We start from the raw sequence: 21,552 nt of genomic DNA, 5'->3' as shown, positions 1-21,552 counted from the left end.
TATGCCTGCAGGAATTTTGGTATTGAAAATTGGTATAGCCCATATTTAATAGTACCTCCATATTTTCGGTGTTTTAAGGGACATTATCCACCAGAAAGATTTCAAATTTGGCATTTGAAGTTCGTAATGGATACTACAGCCTGAGACAGAAAATTGTCTTTGCAGGTCTACGTCTTGTATAGCCCCCATATAACGGTACCTCCCGATATTCGGTATTTTGATGATTTTAGCGACATTATTCACCGAAAACGTTTCAAATTTGGTAAGATAGAAAATTGTCTGTGTAGGTCCACGCCTTCGTATAGCGCCCATATAACGGCACTTCCCTACATTCGGTATTTTGAAGCGACATTATTCATCGGATTTGTTTCAAATTTGGTATTTGAAGCTCGTAATGGATACTACAGCCTAAGACAGAAAATTGTCTGTGCAGGTCCACGTCTTCGTATAGCCCCCATATAACTGTACCTCCCGATATTCGGTATTTTGATGATTTTAGCGAATTTATTCACCGGAATTCTTTCAAATTTGGTATTTAAAGTTCGTAATGGATACTACAGCCTATGACAGAAAATTGTCTGTGCAGGTCCCCGTTTTCGTAGAGCCCCCCTATAACGGTACCTCTCGATATTCGGTATTTTGATGATATTAGCGACATTTTTCACCGGAATAGTTTAAAACCTTGTTGTTTAGTGGCAAACATATCGAAAGAGAATGGGCCTTTAAGATATTATTCTAGTTCTAAAATGCATTTATTCTTTATGTACTACGTAATGTACATAATAAAAAGTATAAAGGGAACTATGGATAAAAACTTAACATAAAACTAAGGGCTAAATGTAATTACTTTATTCATCATCATCGTCGTCCTCATCCTCATCATCCTCCTCCTCGTCATCATCATCTTCTTCATCGTCATCATCATCATCCTCCTCGTCATCATCATCTTCCGCTTCTTCATCATCATCATCTTCATCCCCATCAACTTCATTTTCTTCCTCATCCTCACTATCATCATCTTCCTCCTCCTTCTCTTCTGTTACAGGTTTGGCACTTTTATCTTTCTTTGCCTTTTTGGCTGGCACCTCCTCATTTTCATCCTCCTCTTCTTCCTCATCATCATCCTCATTCACCAACACTGCCTTGCGAGCCTCTTTAATTTGACGTTTACGCTGAACTTGTTCCTTATCCAATTTCACAAATTCACCAGTCTTGCTGAGATTAAATTGTTCCAACACCTCATTGGCTTCCTTCTTCAGCTTGAGCATACGTTGTTCACGCATTCCAATGACATTGGGTGTTTCAGCGGGTGGACCAGCCAAATTGGCATAGATTGGCATGGACGAGGTACCCTTAATATCAATTTTCAAATTCATGTGTCTAATGTTGCCCCAACCACCGGGATAGATAGTTTTCAGTTGTTCAACGACACACATAATGTTTTCGGCCAACTCATTTACACCGTAATGATGATTACCCACAGGTATGGATATCAAGTCACCCTTTGTCAGCTGTCTATAGCCGGTACGTTTCAATGAACGCTCAACTTCTTGTTTGATTTTTTTTGGGTCATTCAAACGCACAGCATGGAATGTTGTGCGTGGCTTTTGAAAGGGATTGCCACAGAAACCAACCACGTGGCCTTGGATGCGACCATCGCACAAAAAGTAATCATAGGTGTTGGCAAATTTACGTTTGGCCTCAAAATTTGTGCATTCCTTGCGCAATTGGTTGAAGGGTACAATTTTAAGGTTTTCCACACCTGCCTCACGGAACAAGTCCTCGTAATGTTGAATGGTGGGTTCATAATCAACCTTGGCACCACGTTGTAGATCTGGTACAATAATCACAACATCGTCATCTCCAGGCTTGACAAGGGAGTGTTGCAGGTTCCTAGGAGGGGGTAGAACAAATCGAATGAAATGTATTCATTTAAATGTAAATAAAGAAATACTTACAATTTAACCATACGTTTGGGACAATTGGGAATCTTGTAGCTGCTAACATTCAAAAAGTATCTGTAGTCACTGAAAATGGAGGCATTTTTCTTTTCGCTAACTTCCTTTTCCACCAAGGTCTTAAGAGCTTTGGCAATCTTCTTGACATTTTCTAAATTTACAGCCTTCTTGAATTGTTCCTCGTCGACGGGGATAGGTTCCAGGGACTCCAATTTATCTTGCTTCTTCTTTTTCTTTTGTTTCTTGTCCACCTGGGGTTTCGATTTGCCCGCCTTCAGAGTTTTCTTTTTTTGTTGGGTGTTGGCTTTATTCTTGGCAGCAGCGCCGACTTTCTTTACATTTTTGCCTTCCTTTTTCTGTTGCTGAGGAGCTGCTTTCTTATTTTGCCCTTGAACTTGTTGTTGTGGGCCATTGTTTTTCTTTTGTTTTGTATTTTGTTGTTCCTTAGTTTCTTGTTTTTTGGAATTAGGTTGTGGTTTCTCTACGGCGGCAGGCTTTTTCTTTTGTGCTTGATTTGTCTCAGCAACTGGTTTCTTTGGAGCCGTCTTTTCTTTTGGAGCCTGTTGGGGTTTTGCTGCTTCCCCTTGCTTTTCCTTCTTACCCTTACCCTTCTGTCCTTCCTTATTAGCCTTTTCTACATTCTTAACTGGCTTAACTTGCTCCTGCAACTTTTGTTCCTGGACAGCCTTTTCCACCAGTTTTTTCTTTGCCTTCTTTGCTTCAACATTTGTTGCTGGCAGGGCCTTTTCTTCTTTGACTGCTTTTTCCTTTTTAACGCCCTTTACTTTGTTGGGTTTATTGGGGGTATCCTTAAAGGATTTCGGAGCTGGTTTTTGTACCTTTACCATTTTAATTCAGACAACTCGTTGTTTTTTCAAATAAAATAATTCCAATGACTCCACGTGCGGTTAGGTCACTATAGTTTGATTTTCGCCTCACGTTATATATCGATTTTAAAAAGCGATTATTTTTATCGCCAGCAATGATAAGATTAAGAGGCATGGCCATAGCTCGATACTTTCACTCATATCGTTCGTATTCGTTTAAAATTTGGTTTTTATTTGATATGATATGATTTTCAATACTTTGCAGTACAACCCTAATAAATTCCCAATATTCAAATAAAATTTTACAACAATGTACAAAAATTTCCTGAAAATATTTGATAAATATGGTTCTGAAGGTGAAGGTACATAAGCAAAAAGGTGACATCTTAAAACCATACAAACCTAAATTCCGCATCAACAATATACAATTACTGCATTATTCTGTAACAAACAGCCAATTTCGATTCAAACCATAGGTATCATCCCGAATACCAGTAGTCGCAACGACACAGCTGCTGGGACAATGCTCTGTCATATCGAGTTTGGAATTGAAAATGGTGAATGAAAAATTATTGGAATTTGTAGAAATTGTTGAAAAATATACAATAGCCGATTGACGTTGTATAAGAAAAACTTATACCTCACGATATATATGCTCTGATTTATGAAATCTTTTTTATTAAATCTTTTTATTATTGCGTTATCGAATGGGGTTTTTGTTTTTAAAATCTATAACACCCAAGATATATGATGGTTACAACTGCTCTGTTACGAAACTGGCGTGATCGTAAATTGTTTTCTGCGATTTTTCCTTTATAAGAAAATTTTAAAAAAATGTTAAACTTAAAAGCCCTTTTGACCGTATTTTCCAAAATTCTAGTCGTTTTGTATAGAACAATTCTATCTTCTAGAAACCTTTTACAATAGATACATTCGATCTTCTAGAGCCCTTTAATATAGAATTTTTCGATCTTCTAGCACCCTTCTTCACATTCCAGAGAGCAAACAGAGTAACCAAAGCAGCGCAGCAGCATATTGGATGTTTGATGTGGTTTTCGGAGATAAGAATCTATTTTCCGGCTTATAATGGTTCGTGTTCTGTTCTTACATCCTGATTTGGGAATTGGTGGTGCTGAACGTCTTGTTGTCGATGCCGCATTGGCTTTAAAGTTGCGTGGCCACGACGTCAGCTTCCTAACAAATCATCATGACCCCAGTCATTGTTTCAAAGAAACCGTGGATGGTAGCTTCCAAGTACGAGTTGTTGGTGATTGGCTGCCCAGGAAAATCTTTGGACGTTTCTATGCATTTTGTGCCTATTTCCGTATGTTGTATGCAGCGTTTTTTGCTTCGTTCTACTTGAGCAGCCGGGAGCAGTATGATGTGATATTTTGTGATCAGATTTCAATTGGCATTCCTGTATTACGCTTGGCCAGAGGCCGGCCAAAGATTGTGTTCTATTGTCATTTTCCAGATCAGTTGCTGAGCGCCGAGGGTGGTTGTCTAAAGCGGCTGTATCGTGCACCCATAAATTTCATGGAAGAGTTTACCATTGGCATGTCGGATGTGACATTGGTGAATTCAAAGTTTACGCTACGTGTCTTCCAGGAAACATTCCGACGTCTTAATGTTGTGCCTGAGGTTTTGTATCCCTCGTTGAATACTAAGTATTTTGATGATATGCAGAAAAAAATACTGGCGAATGAGGCGGGGTCCTTGGCATCATTACCGGTAAATTTTCCCGGCAACTCCTTTGTATTCCTCGATATAAATCGTTATGAACGCAAAAAGAACCATCCTTTGGCCTTAAAGGCATTTTGCCAATTGGGCAAAAATCTGAGTGCCAGCGATTGGAAACGCTGTCGTTTAATTGTGGCCGGTGGTTATGACACCAGAGTTGTGGAAAATGTTGAACATTACAATGAGTTGAGTGATTTGGTTAAGGACAATGGTCTGCAGGACAATGTGGTGCTGTTGCGTTCCCCCTCGGATGATGAGAAATTCATGTTGTTACACACGTCCCACTGTTTGCTCTATACTCCGGCCAATGAACATTTTGGCATTGTACCTTTGGAAGGTATGTACATGTCCAAACCGGTAATAGCTGTGAATTCAGGCGGTCCCACAGAAACCATTGTACACAATTCGACGGGATATTTATGTGATCCCAAAGAGGAGTCATTTTCCTCGGCCATGGCGAATATAATAAAAGATGACCGGCTAAGAGAGCGCATGGGTGTCATGGGTCACAAACGTGTCCAACAGAAATTCTCCTTTGAAGCATTTGCTCAAAAACTTGATGATATTGTGATTGATTTGACTAAGAATTTAAAAAATAAAAATGAATAAACCAAAACTTAAAAGAAGTATTAAACCAAAAGAAAGCCCGTTGGTTAAAAATTAAATGTATGTGTGTTTGATTCATGGAAAAAGTTATGGGAAAAGCACTACGTCATTATCTGAAAATGACTCAGACATGAGTGGATGCATGTGTTTTATTATGAGCTTCTTTTTTATTCTCATGATTGCATTTTTTATGAAACGGATTTTTCTTTAAATTTTGACCCATGTATGGTTCAAGGTTCCTTGATATTTTCCCACACATGACTCAGACATGGATGTATGTGGTTTGTTATGAAATTCTCATGACTTAAGCTATTTTTTTTTATAAAAAATGATTATTTTATTATTTTTTTTTTATAGACAATGACTCAGGAGTTCAGAAAGGGACGCAGTATGCTTTTTATTTCTTTAGAAATTCTCTTTTTATTTAATATCAGAATTTTTCTTATCGAAAACAGTACAGAGGCATGAGTTTAAGTTGTAATGTATTTTCTTTCATTTATAAAAAAAAGCTTTGAATTTGTCGCATTTTTTTAACCAAAGACTAGGGGGACAGAACACTTGCAGATTTCTCATCATCATCTTTTACTCTTCACGTTTGTATAGATACAGATAGCCCAGATCTTTGGGTGGATTTTGTGAGAGAGCAACTTTGCTGTCATTGAATATGACCCATTGACCGTCCTTTTTGATGTGACAAACATAATGACCCACTTGGGCGGATGTGCCCATGTGTGAAATAAAGGCAACCAGTTTATATTTACCGCTGCCGTCGCGATAATTCTTTTTTGTTGCATTGCTGTCGGCGGCCTCGTTGGCAGTCTCAGTAGCTGTGTCCTCAGCAACATCCATATCATCGACATGAGAAAATATCCAGTCTGTGGCCCGCTCTACATTACCATCTGTGGCCTTGAGGGCTTTGGTGGCCTGCTGTTCATTAAAGCCCATGCTCATGAGCATTGCAAGGCTCTCGGGGTTAGGGGTGAACACATTACCGCCCTGAGAGGCATTTGCCTCGGGCACTACAAACTCATCCGAGAAGTCTGCATCACCAATGTGTTCCATTAACCAATTGGATGCTGCTTCTAGGCCACTGTTTTTCGTATTAAACACGGCCCGTTTGCATGCCTCTGGCGGGAAACCCATTTGTACCAATGACGACAAAATGCCCTCATCAAAAACAAATGCAGGTTTTGCTACCTCGCATTCAGGTAGCTCTTCTTCATTTGCCTGTTTACCTGTGGCACGCCAATTTGACAAATCTAATTCATCGGGCATTTGAACGGCCACATCCAACTTTTTGGGTACCCAATCATCGGACAAGGTGAATTTACGTAAATGCATCATAAGAAAATCAGGCATATTAACCAAACGGGCAGTTTTCCTAGCTGTAGTCTTATCCTTAATGGCCGTTGAATAAAATTGATCAATAATTTCATCGGCAAAGAAGCGTTCCAAGCAAGCCTGCAGGGGAACCTTATGGCGCACTATATCATTTGTGGTTCCTGCCGGGCATTCAGCCTTTTTCTCCAAATACTCTTTGACTTCATCCAAATTGGTGGCCTTTTCCAGCGGTATAACCAATGGAAGACAGTATTCTTCACGGCTGGTGTATTTAACTTTTTTGCTAGCCATACACTCCACACGCTCCTCTACACCAAATGTAAGCGAATCAATGGGATTGAATTGATTGCGTGAGTGGCGTTCCAATAAATTAATGAAATGCAAATAAAAATCATAGGCATCTTGTTGTTGTTTTGTGCCAAAATCCGGGTGGCCCTTGCCAATGAGATTTTTAAACATGGCCGGGGAAATGCCGGTGCTTTCAGAATCCAAGGTGTTCTCCGATATGCTGCTGTATTTACCACTCCACAAACCATTGCCCAACTTTGCTACTTGGATATTGAAATCATTTGCTGGATCTGCTGGAAATTCGTTGAAATACTTTTCAGCTCCTTGGCCCACAAATCGCGATTTAAAATCTGGCAGTGTAAACAATACCTGCATTACACTGTTAATGTAACATGAATTGCCCAAGTTGCGCATTCCAGTATAACCTGGTCCAGCCAAAGGTTGTAACTCGCTATCACTCTCCGTTAGTAGGGACCACTCTCCAATACGTTGATTGATTTCCAGCTCTAATTCCACCATTGATTTCTCACTTTTCTTCATGGCAGCAATGTTAATGCCAAAGTGGGTCAAATGTTGTTCAAGGTGTGAGTCAACAACCATATCATCTTCGGGATATGAAAATACATCGGCCGTTATGGCACCCGAGCGATCTTTGGTTATGGTACCCAATTTAACGGCCAAGGGGTAGTTTGTTATACGATAATGTTCCACGGCATGGTCATTGCCGCCGGAACCATCAAAGAACTTGCGGCCACACAAAATCGAGCCATCAGTCAAATTCAACCACAAATTGTTGGTCAAATCACATTTTTCACACTTCCACCCAGAGGGAGGAATCTTTTTGCCATTATTCAATTGGGTTAGGTTTTCAGAGTATTTGGTTACCACACGTACCTCACCATCCCAAGTGCCTGGTGGATGGGAAGGAATTAGAGAATGGGGGTAAATATAAAATTTACATTGCACTTACCGGTTAATGTCTGCTTCTCGAGTTGTGATATGGCTGATTCTTGGGCCAATATCGCCTCAACCGATTGTGTTACAATTAATGGCAAGTCATTGTTGGGGTAAGGAATTTTCGTTTCTATATCTGGAGCCACCACAACACTGTAATGATCTTTGTATTCATATTTTTTGCTATTCGCATCATTGTATCCCCCCTCAAGGCCAATGGCCAAACGTGTTATTTTACGTTCAGGCCCGGCTTCATCGCCACTCTTGACTTGGTCATCTTCAATGGGTATTTTTTCCCGGCGTATGTGCAAAAACACACAATTGCCTGACTTTTCGGCATATTTCCGAACATATTCCTCACCAAAACCAAGGAAACTGGTTAGGCTGACATAAAGACCCGTTGGAGTCTCGGGATTATCATATGAATAGACACATTCATCTTTATATATTGGCTGATTTCCACAGGGAACTTTAATTTTAGAAATATGCTTCTCCATTTGCTTGCAATGTTTCGCAGAAAACAAAACTTTTTTTGCAAATTTCTATTGGCGTCAAGGAATTTTGCCGAGCGGCTTTGTTCTTTGCAATTAGTAGTGTCATGGTGCAGAGTTGCAATGAAAGTGTACTATGATTATCGAGTACTTAGCCGGCAATGTGAAATGGAGGGAATTATGTGAGAATATGATTTTTTTTGAATTAAAATGAGAAAAATGTATTTTAAATGGTATATTAAAAATATTTCATTAAATAAATAATTTTTTAATGTACTTAGGGTGATTTAACCTTAGCTGCCCTTTGTGGCATTTGGAATTTGTAGTATGAAAAATATCCTCTCAAAAATCATCGATATGGGTCTAATGTTTGGGCGAGAAATTATATGAAGGGTTTGGATACATTTTCCCATAAAATCAACCGTACCTTGATCTTTCAAGCCTATAGAAATTAATAATCCTTATTGCAGAAAAATTCCAATATAGGTTATTATTTGGTGTAACCTCCTCCTGATTTTCGTTTAGCTCCAAATTTTAAATTAAAGGGCTTTAATTAGGTATCTTGAGTTCTGGTAGTTTTGATGGAGAACATTTTCTTCTTTGACTCTTTCCCCAAATAATGAAGTATAAAGGGAGATTCTGACTCTGGAAATGTGGTAAATGAGGAGTTAAAAAACGTAAAACCTTAATTTTCAATTGTATTATATGACTTTGGAATATAATTTTCTCAAAATCTATAGTACCTAGATGTATTCTGAGATTTATAGTAAAATTTGATCTAGAATATTTCCTTCTTTGACACTTTTCCCAATTAATGAAGCATTAAGGGAGATTTTGACTTAGAATGGAAAAGTCTTAAATGAGGAGTAAAAAACGTAAACCCATAAATTTCAATTGTAATATATGACTTTAGAATATAATTTTATGATAAACTATAATACCTAGATATATAATATATTCTGATATTTATAGTGAAATTTGATGGAGAATATTTCCTTCTTTGACACTTTTCCTAAATAATGAAGTATTAGGGCAGATTCTGACTTCGAATGGAAAAGTGTTAAATGGGGAGTAAAAAAACGTAATTCCTTAAATTTCAATTGTAATATATGCTTTTGGAATATAATTTTATCAAAAAGTATAATACCTAGATATATGGTTCATTCTGAGATTTATAATTAAATTTGATGGAGAATATTTCATCCTTTGTAACTTCTTCCAAATAATGGAGTATTAAGGGCAATTTTGATGTAGAATGGAAAAGTCTTAAAAAGGGAGTAAAAAATTAAACCCATAAGTTTCAATTGTAATATATAAATTTGGAATATAATTTTCTCAAAAACTATACTACCTAGGTAAATAGTTTATTCTGAGATTTATAGTGAAATTTTGTGTAGAATATATTTTCCATTAAGAAATCCTCTCTAAAACGAAGTTTTATGTCACTTCCAAGCATCAACTTAAAAAAGGCGTGGAAAAAAATTCATAAAAAAAATAGAAAATATTTGCGCGTTTTTTCGTTAGCAATGATGCCAATATTTTCTTGATCTATAATGGAAATAGAGATTTCTTTTCGTTGGGAACCTATAGTGAAATTTGATGAAGACTTTTTTTGTCTTTGATGCCATCCTGCTAAAATGATGTTTTGTGTTGAGGATTTGGCATAAACTCGTATGAAGTACGATGTGTGTTTTCAATATTTTTAAATTCCTGTCGTTTAGTTTAGATTCAGACTTTTGATGTCTTCTGGGAGCTACAGTAGAATTTTATGACAAATAATTTTGTGGAATATTTTGACTTGCTACGATGCCGCTTAAAGTGAGTTTTGGAGCACAATTTGAAAAGAGGACAAAAAACTCATTTGTGACTCAGGTTTAAAATTGTCGACCAAACTAATCCTCGTATTGTTATCTGTAATGTTGCCAAATACACTCTATTCCAAAATTAAGGCCTTCTAAGGAATCTCAATTCTAAAGATTTCAAAAATGCACCCATTCTTGGGTGGCGCGTGCTTCATTTATAGCGCACAATGGCCACCAAAATCTCCGGATTCCAATCCGTTGGACTATTCGTGCCCAAGGTGACCAATTCGAACAAATCTAAACTTATTCTAAAATTTGAGGCTATTTCCGACATTTTTTAATGTAATATTGGGAAAATTGGTTAATGCAGTAAAATTTTTTACGTTCTTCTGGAGTAGGACAATAAATAAAACTCCAAAATATTCTTGTTGGTATTATTTTGATTTATTTTGTATTTCTTTTTTTGTTATAGTTGTATGAAATTATAGTATTGTTGATGGGTTTGTTCTTCTTTCATACTTAAATATATATAGATTCGAATTGTAATTAGCATAATATTAACAAGTAAGAAGGTAGATAGTTATATATATTATGTATGTATGTGTGTGTGTTTGGTAGGATTTTCTATTTATTTGGGGGGATATTTATTTTGAGAAGTAAGTAGTTATATATTAATTTAGTTTATTTGAATTTTGATTTAAACAAATAAATTTTCGATATTGTTTTTGTTTTGTCTCCTTATACGATTTTTTTTGTTGGTGTGCTATTATATCTTGGCTTATATATTATGTATGCTTTTTGTTGGTGCGTTTGTTTCTTTTATTATTTTTTTTGCTGTTGTTGCATTTTTGATGTATAAAAAATAAATTTTCCTATAACATCAAGTGTTATACTGTTTCTAAGTTTTTCCGTTTTTATTTTGTAGCAGCAGGGACCCATTTCATTTAATTTCATTTCATTTCAGATCAGCTGTCTTTAGTTTCATGGCATTTTTGTTTCCTTTTCTTACTGTTTTTGTTTTATGATTCTATTGCAAGTATTTAGTTGGTATATATATATATATATATATATATGTAAATTTGAGTAGTAGTAGTAGTAGTATATAAAGACATTTATATTTTTGTGGAAAAAAGTTTATTTCAAAGGTTTTTACAACACTTTCCATCCGAATTGCTGTCTATAAGTAGTGCTTCTTAATAGGTTTTATATTTTTTGTTTTGTAGTTGTTTTTTTGCATTCCGTGATTATTTTTGAAGTTTTGAAAAGTATTTTTTGGTTACATATTTATTTTACAAAAACAACAATTATATTCTAATGGTGTTTCTTGTTTTGTTTTCTTTTTTTAATAATTATTTTTATTTGTATTTGTTAATTGTATGCAAACGTTTCCATTTTTGAGTATTTCTGTACTTGAAGTAGTTTTCTTTTTATAAATTATGCATTTTTTTTTGTATTTTCCATTCTTTTTCTTTGTAAGTACCAAAAGTATATCCGCCCTAGATACATATCATCAGATTCCTTATTTAGTTTTTTTGTTAATTTATCTCTATCGTTACACACTCATAAACAACAATGATTATTATTTGTATTATTAATTAATTTACCACATATTTTTATGCTATATGACACAAGGCATACAACATGTACATACATACTGTGTATATTTTATATATTTTATTATTATTTGTATATTTATATACTTACTCACAATGCACATTTCGTTTTTGTATATATATTTACATAGTTTTTTCCAGCTCATCAATGCTAACTATTCAAATTAGATTTAGAAATAATATTTTAAATAAATATAAAAATTTGCAAACATTAAAAGAATAGATTTAAATTGTACCTCTTCATTGGCTCATTGTAATTTTGTGGCCAAAGTTTTTAAAAATATTAAAAAACAAAAAAAAAAAAAAAATACATTAAGTTTGGCCCTCCATCTTAGGATAATGGAAACATTAGAACCAATTATGACTCACAAATACCTATTTTTAGACATATTCGTGGGAAAATGTGTGAAAAATCATGAAAATATCGAATATCGGGAGGTACCGCTTTATGGGGCTATACAAAAATGTGGACCTATACATACAATGCTTCGCCAACGGAGCTAGAACCCATTAGGACCCACAAAAACCAATTTTTAAACAAAACCGCGAGATTGTGACAAAAATGAAAAGATGTGGCAAAAATGATCGAAATACGGAATATCGGGAGGTACCGTTATATGTGAGGTATACCAAAAAGGAGACCATACATGCAATATTTCGCCACCGGAGCTAGAACCCATTATGACCAACAAATACCAATTTTTAGATAGATACTTAAAATAAATGTGGCAAAAATCATCAAAACCGGAATATGGGTAGGTGCCGATATATGGGGGCTATACCAAAGCGTGGACCTATACATACAATGTTTTGCCACACACACTAGGACCCATTACGACATACAAATACCAATTTTCAGACAAATCCGTGAAAAAATGTGGCAAAAATTATCAAAACATCGAATATTGGAAGGTACCGTATATGGGGACTATACTAAAACGTGGACCGATATATCTCATTTCCAATACAAACCATCCTAGACACAATACAAGGTGGAGGGTATAATAAGAGAGGCTAAAAAAGAGAATCCACCCGAATTCTATGTCGAAGTTTTAGCAGATATTACCAGGATACATTTCAAGAGTTCTTTTAAAGAGAGTTCTAAATCTTGAGAACGTCCCAATTCCCATTTATTTTCTTTCGATAAAAGTAAACAGGTCCTATTTACTGTTTGTCGGTCAATTTTCTCTTAAATTCTAATTGTTTGGCTAATGGACATTTTCTTTCCCTACTTACCATGAGTTTACTACTTGTCCGTCCGTTCGCGGAAGCATAGCTGGATGCTACCGGACGCGTCCAGTTGAAAGTCCAATAGATATATTGGGCATCTGCGAATTAAATAAGCAGTCACGGACAGCTCAGTGGTACCAGGGGGAGAGTCTCGGAACAAATGTCCGAGTGCTCGTGATGTTTGGTTCGACGGGGCGAATAGCTGGCGTCCATAAATAACCAGTGATCGGTGTTGGACTACCGGGATAAACGACTCCAAGCGCTGGGGTGTTACGTAAACCGCGCCCATCAGTGCTCCTCCGTTTGCAAACCTAAAAACCGCAACAACTATCAATGACCGAATTGCTTCGGAAGAAGCAACGACCCGGGATCGTTCAAAGGACACGAGTACAAATTGGGGAGGTTACGATACGATCCTGACTTACAATGACGTTATCCATGACTGCATTCATCAGCAGAAGACTAAGACACTGAGACTCCGTCAGGAGAGTGTTCCCTCTGGCTTTGGAAATGACTCAGCTCTTTCTGACGAGGAACTTGATATCACTGTCATTCCCTCGTCTGTAAGAGGTCCCTAACCGTTTAACAGTTGAATAACCCCATATTGTAGAAAAATCGCCCTTGACAACGAATGTAATTGGATTATTTGACACGAACGTTCATTTATTATTCGGCCCTTTCACTGGCTGTTGAAAAAAAAGACAATAAGTTCGGTCGATCTCTTGCAAATTCTGCTAAAAGGGGGGATATATTTGAGAGGAGCTAATCCACCTACAGAGAACCCAAATATATCAACCCCGTTTTAAGGGGCTATAGCATAAACTTAACCTACATAAGGTTAAAATTCCCAAATAACAGCTGATTTGGTATTGAAAGAAAAAGAAATCAAAAGACACAAGAAAATTGTAGCCACGAACAATTTTTTTCCAATTTCATTTCTCTTGCCCTCTTAGTTGGGCAAAGAGATTTGTCGCAATTAAACTTGTCTCATGGAAATTCGGACTTTGTAGAAAACTAATTCAAATTCAAAATCAAATTAAAATTTTTGAAACTTTTTGGAAATTTGTAGTAATTCCTTCATTTCAGGTGATTATACGTATTAACAATATCCCAGGTCAACAAATTATAAATATTTTTAGGTTACCTCTTTGTGCTTTTCGACTCAGAGAACTAAATGAATGTCGCAGTCAATCCCTTGGACATTCTGCGATTCTAAAACGTGTAAAGAATTTGGGAGTGGAAGCCAACACAAGTGGCTATATTTCACCACGGTTGAGCCTGCCATACACATACCTAACACATACCGCGGCATAGCTGTTTATACCGACCGAGATGGAATGTGGAACGGGATCTGGTGTCTTCTGTGATACCCTTAATGTTCGTGAATCCTACAAGCTTGGAAACGACTGTAGCGTATTCCGGGCGGAAATCTTTGCGGTCAAAAAAGCCACAGACCTGCTGTTCACGAGGAATAGTGAGGTTAGCGGTCCGGTGACTATATACGCCGATAGTCAGGCAGCACTGAAGGCCTTATATTCCTACACCATTAAGTCTAGGGTTGTTTTGAACTGCAGAAGAGCCTTGGAAAACACTGGGTTGTCCATCAAGCTCCTTTGGGTTCCTGGTCATTATAATATTCCAGACAACGAGACTGCAGACGAATTGGCTAGGCTAGGATCCGAATCAACTACAATTGAAGTAGAGAACTCGTTTAAACCACCACTGTGCCACTTCCTAGAGGTTATTCACAGACACTACTCTGAGAGAATCCAACACATATGGCTGGACGAAAGGGGTTGTACCATCTCCAAAAGAATGTGGCCCATACTCTCGGAGAAGAGAACAAAGTCGCTACTGTCATTGCCGAAACATGATTTAAAATTTGTGGTGGGTATCATCACAGGTCACTGTAAGGTGAGGGCAATGACTTCGAAATGGGATAGCGATAACATTGACTACTGTAGGATCTGCCAAGATGAAGAAGAAATGGAGACAGTCGAACTCTTGCTCTGCCACTGCCCAGCACTCATTAGCGTGAGACACAGATTGATGGGGGAACTAGTGTCACATGATCTGTCTTCTTTTTCTAGCACTGAACCTACAGTAATTCTTCAATTAGCCAGAAGATTCAAGTCAAGAAGATTCAAGGCTAAAGACGACACGGCAACTTCTTTAGCCGTAGATCACACTCTATAATTCTATTTTCTATCTTCACTCTCTTCCATCACACATTCCTTTCTTTTACTATTCTTTCTAGGATGAACACAATGAGCCTGTAGGTCTCCGAGTGGAGCGGTTACCAAACGGCAACCGCGCGTCCTATAACCTACCCTAGGTTACCTCTTAAATTAATCTTTCATAAAGCCATTTTTTCTCCCTTCATTTCCAAAATTCGCTTTTGATTTCCTCTAATTTTTGAAACTAAATTTAATTTGGTCTACGAAAACTAAAATGGTTTGCAAAATAATTGTTTCATAATGTTGTTGTTTTTTTGTTTTCATATATGTATTTTATTTGTTGTTGTTGTTTCGCTTCTGTATATATAAGTATATTAATGTTATGTTACGTTATTTATATTTGTATTTATTTATATATGTATATATTTTTTTTGTAGATTTCTAAAAAACTTTGAGTTATTCGAAAGAGAAGAAAAAAATAATAATAGAATACAAATTAAAAAAAATATATAATAATAATAATTGTTTTGTTTCTTATGTAGGTGTGTAGGTTGTTGTTTGCATGTGGTTTTTTGTTTGTTTGTATGTATGTAATAATAAAATACTTATTATTTAGAATCACTCAGATAGCACTTAAAAATTACTTATTATACAAAAAATAAAAAGAGTAAAATATATTTGTATATATAGATCATCATTAAAATTAAATGGTTTACAATAATATATATATATAAATACAAAAAATGAAAAAAAAAAAAAGAAAATCGTTTACACATTGCAAAAATTATTATTAATTAGAATAATCATAATTGTAATAATACTAAAATTAGGACTAAAAACTAAGGAGTTGTTGTGGTTTTCTTCAATGATTTTCTTTTGAGGTTTTCTTTTTTTAAAAAAATTAATTGCTTTGAAATAATTTAAACGAAATAATGAGGGGAACTTGCTTGGGGGGGAGTTGTGATTTATGTCTGCATGAGGGCCTTTTTGTTGTAGGTGTGGGTGATATTGGGGTGTCTTGCAAATGCAATCGTCGTTTTGGAAACCTAAAGTCATTTAAGGATTAGTTACAGGTCCTCTATATTAAGGTATAGATAGATAGATGAATAGCTACTAGGTTTTAAGTTAGTCCGTCCTCCTGTCTGCCCGTCCGTCCGTCCGTTTGTTTGTTGATTTGGAAATATTTTTCTTTTGTGGTTTCATGCTTATTTCTATATGACTGGGAGTAACTACTTGGCTTTTAACTGGCCGGGAGTTTTTTGTAAATTAAAATTACATTTAGAATTGTGGAAAAATAATAATAATAAGACATAAATGTTATTAAAAATATATAAGACAGCTTTAAATTGCATCGAAGTAATACTTCTTAATTAGAATTCATCTATTGTGTGTGTGTTTCTTTTTCTTTTCCTAAAAAAACACATCGTTCATCGTTTGCTTTGCGCCATAAATCCTTTCCTAATCAGTTTCTCAAACACAAATAAAATTTTACATACCAAAATTTTGCATTGTCTTCCCAGGACAGATACTGGGGGTCTGGTCTCTCGACACAAATGTATTACACTTTTTTCTTTTTGGTTTTACTAAACATAGATTTGAAATAATTTACATTAGTTTTTTTTTTAATTTTTTGTAATAATAATTTATAAATAATTTTGTTGTTTTTCTTGTTCTTCTACTACTTTTTGTTGTTGTTTGTTAACTGAGTATAATTTATATAAACTGAGCACACATAAATTTTGTTACTAAAGTTTGGTTTTGTTTCCTTTCGCTAATATTTTTGGGTGAATGGTATGTGTGTGTGTTCTTGTTTTTTTTAATAATTTAGAGTGCACATTTAAAATGTTGACTTTTTTTGTAATTTTTTGTTTAAATTTCTTTGATTTTTTTCCAAAAAATATTCCATTTGTTTTTTGTTTTTCTTTTGATTTCTCCAATTTGGTTGTGGAACTAAACAAATTATGGTGTCTACTTTTAGGCGCTCGCAATGAATGAAATCATCATCGACATTTTTTTTAGGGATTTTTTTTTAGTAATAATCATGGATTGCTGGTTATAGCTGCTCATTGTTTACTTGGCTATGTTGCTTTTGCAGTTGCTGTTGTTGCTGCTGCTGCTGTTGATAGGCAATGGGCCTGATGAGAGCATTAAGGAAATCATGTTGAAACTGCAATTGTTTGCGTATCGTGTCCAACCAATTGCGACATGCCTCCGTGTTGGAGGCATAGCAAATCATATTGATATTGGGTCGATTGGGATCAATGGATTTGAGTTGGAAACGATGATTTGTCAGCTCTTCCAATTGCATTTTGTTAAGCTGTAAAGAGAGGGGGGGGGGGGGGGGGGAATAGGAGAGAGAGAGAGAGAACGGCATTAGTTTAATGAAATTAGGAAAACAAGTTCAAACTATTTTATTCAAAAGTACAAACTATTTTGAAAGATTGAAGGGTAGTATGGACTTTCCTATAAAGGGTGTTATTTTTAGTTACTAGGAGCGACATTGGACAAGTAGAATCTATACAACTACTTCAAATCGGATGATATTGGCCTCAAACCGCATTGAAATTAATAAAATTCTCCAGAACAAGTTAAAAAGAATCAGTCGGTTTTACCCATAGATGTATACCCTTAGCCAATGGTCGAATATTAAAATAAATTTTGACTGATGCTTTTTTTCGCTTTTCAAAATCTTGAATCCAATGTGGAAAAGGTCTCAGAAGAAATGATCCAATCCCTCCCATTTTTTTAACAGATCTTGTGTTGATGGAAATACTGAGATGTGCCTAGTCTGGAATGGAATCGGATGTTAATTTGGCGTTTTATGAACTGCGTGGATATTTAAAATGTTGATCCTTTGTGGGAGAGGTACCACAAGGAGTGGACCGATATATCCCATCTTCACAGCAGATCTAGTGTAAGTAGAGATAATGGGATGTGTGAAATATGAAGAGAACCGGATGCTTATTTCGCTTCCTTTAAGCGTTTTGTTTTTCAAAACCTTGAACCCTATGTGGGGGAGGTACCAGAAGACATGGTTCGATCTCTATCGTCTTTATAACTGATCTTGTGTTAAAGGAAATATTGAGATGTATCAAGTCTGAATGAAATCGGATGTTAATTTGGCGTTTTATGAACTGCGTGGATATTCAAAATGTTGACCCTTTGTGGGAGAAGTACCACAAGGAGTGTACCTATATATCCCATATTCACAGTAGATCTAGTGTAAGTAGAAATACTGGGATGTGTGAATCGGATGCTTATTTCGCTTCCTTTCAGCGTTTTGTTTTTCAATATCTTGAACCCTATGTGGGGGAGGTACCGAAAGGAACAGTCCGATCTCTATCATCTTTATAACAGATGTTGTGTTGATAGAGATATTGAGATGTGCCAAGTTTGAATGGAATCTGATGTTAATTTGGCGTTTTATGAGCTTCATGGATATTCATCAAAATGTTAACCCTTTGTGGGAGAGGTACCACAAGGAGTGGACCGATATATCCCACCTATACAGCAGATATAGTGTAAGTAGAAATAATGGGATGTGTGAAATATGAAGAGAACCGGGTGTTTATTTCGGATTTTATAATCGTTTTGGTTATTGAATATTTTGATCCTTTGTGGGGGGAAGTACCAGAAGGAATGATCCGATCCCTCCCATTTTTATAACATATGTTGTGTTGATGAAAGTATTAAGATGTGCCAAATCTGAATGGAATCGGATGTTAATTTGGCGTTTTATGAAATGCGTGGATATTCAAAATTTTGACCCTTTGTGTGGGAGGTACCACAAGGAGTGGACCGATATATCCAATTTTCACAGCAGATCTTTTGTTAGTAGAAATAATGGGATGTGTGAAATATGAAGAGAACCGGATGTTTATTTCGTATTTTATAATCGTTTTGATTATTCAAAATTTTGACCCTTTCTGGGGGAGGTACCAAAAGGAACAGTCCGATTCATCTCATTTTATAAGAGTTATAATTATTCAAAATGTTGACCTTTTGTGGGGGAGGAACTTGATGGAGTGGACCGATATTGTGAATTTTAGCACCTGACCTTGCACTAATGCAAATGTTAAGATTTGCAAAGTTGGAGCAAAATCGGATTACCATTTCTCTTTCTGTGCAGTAAAATATTTTTTTTTTGAAAATGTCTACCAAAAGGAGAGGACTAATATTGCCCATCTCCGAGGTCGATCTAAGTTTGATAATAATATTACGATTTACCAAGTTTGGATCAAATCGTATAATCCCTTCGAGACTTAGAGTACGCAATAGTCACCCAGACAGACGGACGGATGGACGAACGGACATCTCTAAATTGACTCCAAATGTCCTTAAACGGATTTGATCCAAAGAGACCTAGGTTTTAAAACCGTTTTTTCGATGAGGCACGTTTTGGTCATATCAAATGATATATGGCCTCTGTGGCTGAGGATATAAAAATTGTGAACATTTTGTAATCACAGTTTGCAAAGAAGATTCTCCAGAAGGCCGGGAGATAATCAAAAACTTCGTGCTTGAATCCTTGAAAAAAATCATCTCGACTAATTAGGCCCATTGCCACCTTGGCGGTTATATCAAAAATATTGCTGTTGTAGCTGAAACATATGTTCGGAGTTTAAAAACTGCTTCAACATCCAGATTTAAGAAATCAGCTATTCTGATAGGCTATAGCCAATGATCATCTGGAGTGGATTGGGTAGTTTTGGCATCAGGTATCAAAAAACGTATTGGAATTATTTAAATTCTCTGCAACTTTGTGATTAGATCCTTAAAAAAGAAATGGAATTCCAAGTCATGAAAGTCATCTTGAATAATTAGGCCCACATCAGAAAGAAAAAATATTGCTTTTGTATGTCCGGAGTTTGTTTCAACATCCAGATTTAAGAAATCAGCTACTCTGATAGGCTGTAGCCAAAGGTCATTTGGAATGAGTTGAGTAGGTTTGGCATCAAAAACGCATTAAAATTATTTAAATTCTCAAAAAAAAATATGTGATTATGTTGGAATCACAGTTTGCCAATTAGAATCTCAAGAAGTCCGGTTGATCATCAACAACTTTGAATCCTTAAAAATTACCCGGATTTCCATCGAAAAATTATTTTGACTGCTGAGGCCTATTACCACCTCTGTGGTAATAATGGTCAACATTTCCATGAAAACACCCTCAAACATAAAATTATATGGATCCTACTATCAATTCAAATAAAGACCACATCCTAAATATTTGAATTTTCCTTCAAAAAGCTGGCCTATAGCTCTTAAAAAATCCCCCTTTATATTCATGTTCGTATATTATTTTATATGAATTTTACTCACCTGTATGTGTGATCGATAGATGTAGGTAGGACTTGAAAACTGCCCTTTAGCATTGTGTCTTTCGGTAAAGAAGATACCCTGATCGAATAGAAATACATAGAGTTCACGGGTCTTGCGTTCGGTGGCATTTTTGCCCTGTTCCAGACATGTCAGCGTTCCGTGTAGCAGTAATTTGCCTTGGGCCGTGATATTACCATCGAAATTTTTGAGACGTCGCAGTACCATAATATCATTGACATCTTTGCAAATGGCCTGGGGAATAGAGGGGAAATAGGGGGAAAATTAAATAAAAGGTATTAATAAAATTCTTGAAAAGGAAGAACAAGAAGACGTATAAATAAAATTAAAAGCCTAAAACTCGTTGGCCTATTAGCCTGAGTTGACATAGCCGCCATAATCAGTTGAGTAATTTCGACTCGATACTCAAAAACTGATTGGGCGTCAAATTATGTCTAGAATCCCTCGTCCCATTAGCTAATATACCCTATTTTTCCTAATTCAAATACTTACATTCATTACATTACATGCTTCCTTCATGCTGGCCACATCTTCCATCAGGCCGGCATTTTCAATTTGTTTGGTTATGGTCGTCAAGAGTAGGACATATTTGGGTAATCTTTGTACAGGTTTTATAAGCAAATCACTTAGCTAAAGATTTCGAGAAACAAAACATTGCGGATTATTGTTAAAAAAATAATAAAAAAAAATTTGGAAAATATTCAAAAAAATAAACGTTACCTCTAAACGATGGCCCAACTTCTGTCGCACCAATTCAAAATATTGAACATGTTCGGTGACAATATGTTCCGATTTGGGTTTGTTGTTGCAATACGTAATATACATTTGGAATTTATTCTCATAGCGTTTGATCATGTTGCCCAGCTCAGAGGGGGTTTTTTGACTTTGGATTAAGGCCTTGAGGAAATAGCTACAAAATTTTGACGCACAAAAGAAGATGGTTAAAAATGACGAACAAAATATAATTAAATTAATTAAATTGTAATAATAACAACTCACTCTCTGTGCCATTCATAAATGGCTTCAATGTTGGCAAAAACTATTTGTCCTTTGGGTCCTCTTAAATCATTTGGCAATGGTATATCACCACTTCGCAATTCCTTAATGTACCTGGTGTGGAAATATTCGCATTAGTTGAAATTAAAATTGTAACAATAACAACAACATTATTAATATGAATAAATC

The 21,552-nt window shown here is 35.9% G+C and overlaps 4 protein-coding genes across 8 annotated transcripts in view; 1 reads left to right on the top strand and 3 right to left on the bottom strand.

Annotated features, from left to right (window-relative positions):
* Nucleotides 1-728: 728 nt before the first annotated feature.
* LOC101891762 (ribosomal L1 domain-containing protein CG13096) lies at nt 729-2,888 on the bottom strand. The gene is made up of 2 exons (XM_005184672.4): nt 1,959-2,888; nt 729-1,893 (listed from the first exon to the last, which is right to left on the bottom strand). The coding sequence occupies exons 1-2, from the start codon at nt 2,804-2,806 to the stop codon at nt 849-851; spliced, it is 1,893 nt and encodes a 630-aa protein (XP_005184729.1). The 5' UTR covers nt 2,807-2,888; the 3' UTR covers nt 729-848.
* Nucleotides 2,889-3,760: 872 nt separating this feature from the next.
* Nucleotides 3,761-5,190, top strand: LOC101891935 (alpha-1,3/1,6-mannosyltransferase ALG2). The gene has a single exon (XM_005184673.4). The coding sequence runs from the start codon at nt 3,872-3,874 to the stop codon at nt 5,132-5,134; it is 1,263 nt and encodes a 420-aa protein (XP_005184730.1). The 5' UTR covers nt 3,761-3,871; the 3' UTR covers nt 5,135-5,190.
* A 335-nt stretch (nt 5,191-5,525) lies between these two features.
* LOC101892279 (ubiquitin carboxyl-terminal hydrolase 5) lies at nt 5,526-8,272 on the bottom strand. Its single transcript, XM_011294715.3, has 2 exons — nt 7,731-8,272; nt 5,526-7,671 (listed from the first exon to the last, which is right to left on the bottom strand). The coding sequence occupies exons 1-2, from the start codon at nt 8,209-8,211 to the stop codon at nt 5,714-5,716; spliced, it is 2,439 nt and encodes an 812-aa protein (XP_011293017.1). The 5' UTR covers nt 8,212-8,272; the 3' UTR covers nt 5,526-5,713.
* A 7,940-nt stretch (nt 8,273-16,212) lies between these two features.
* Nucleotides 16,213-21,552, bottom strand: part of LOC101892109 (kalirin) — a 144,734-nt gene continuing 139,394 nt past the window's right edge. For all 5 annotated transcript variants that reach the window (XM_059119510.1, XM_059119514.1, XM_059119512.1 and 2 more), the window contains 5 exons: nt 21,367-21,477; nt 21,088-21,277; nt 20,860-20,997; nt 20,350-20,601; nt 16,213-17,344 (listed from right to left, as the gene is read on the bottom strand). In XM_059119510.1, coding sequence (XP_058975493.1) covers nt 17,081-17,344; nt 20,350-20,601; nt 20,860-20,997; nt 21,088-21,277; nt 21,367-21,477 — 955 coding nt within the window. In that variant the 3' untranslated portion in view covers nt 16,213-17,080. The remainder of the gene's footprint in view (nt 17,345-20,349; nt 20,602-20,859; nt 20,998-21,087; nt 21,278-21,366; nt 21,478-21,552) is intronic.

Source organism: Musca domestica, unplaced genomic scaffold, assembly GCF_030504385.1.
Source record: "Musca domestica strain aabys unplaced genomic scaffold, Musca_domestica.polishedcontigs.V.1.1 15, whole genome shotgun sequence".
NCBI lineage: Eukaryota > Metazoa > Arthropoda > Insecta > Diptera > Muscidae > Musca > Musca domestica.
This window is presented reverse-complemented; position numbering and strand designations above follow the sequence as displayed.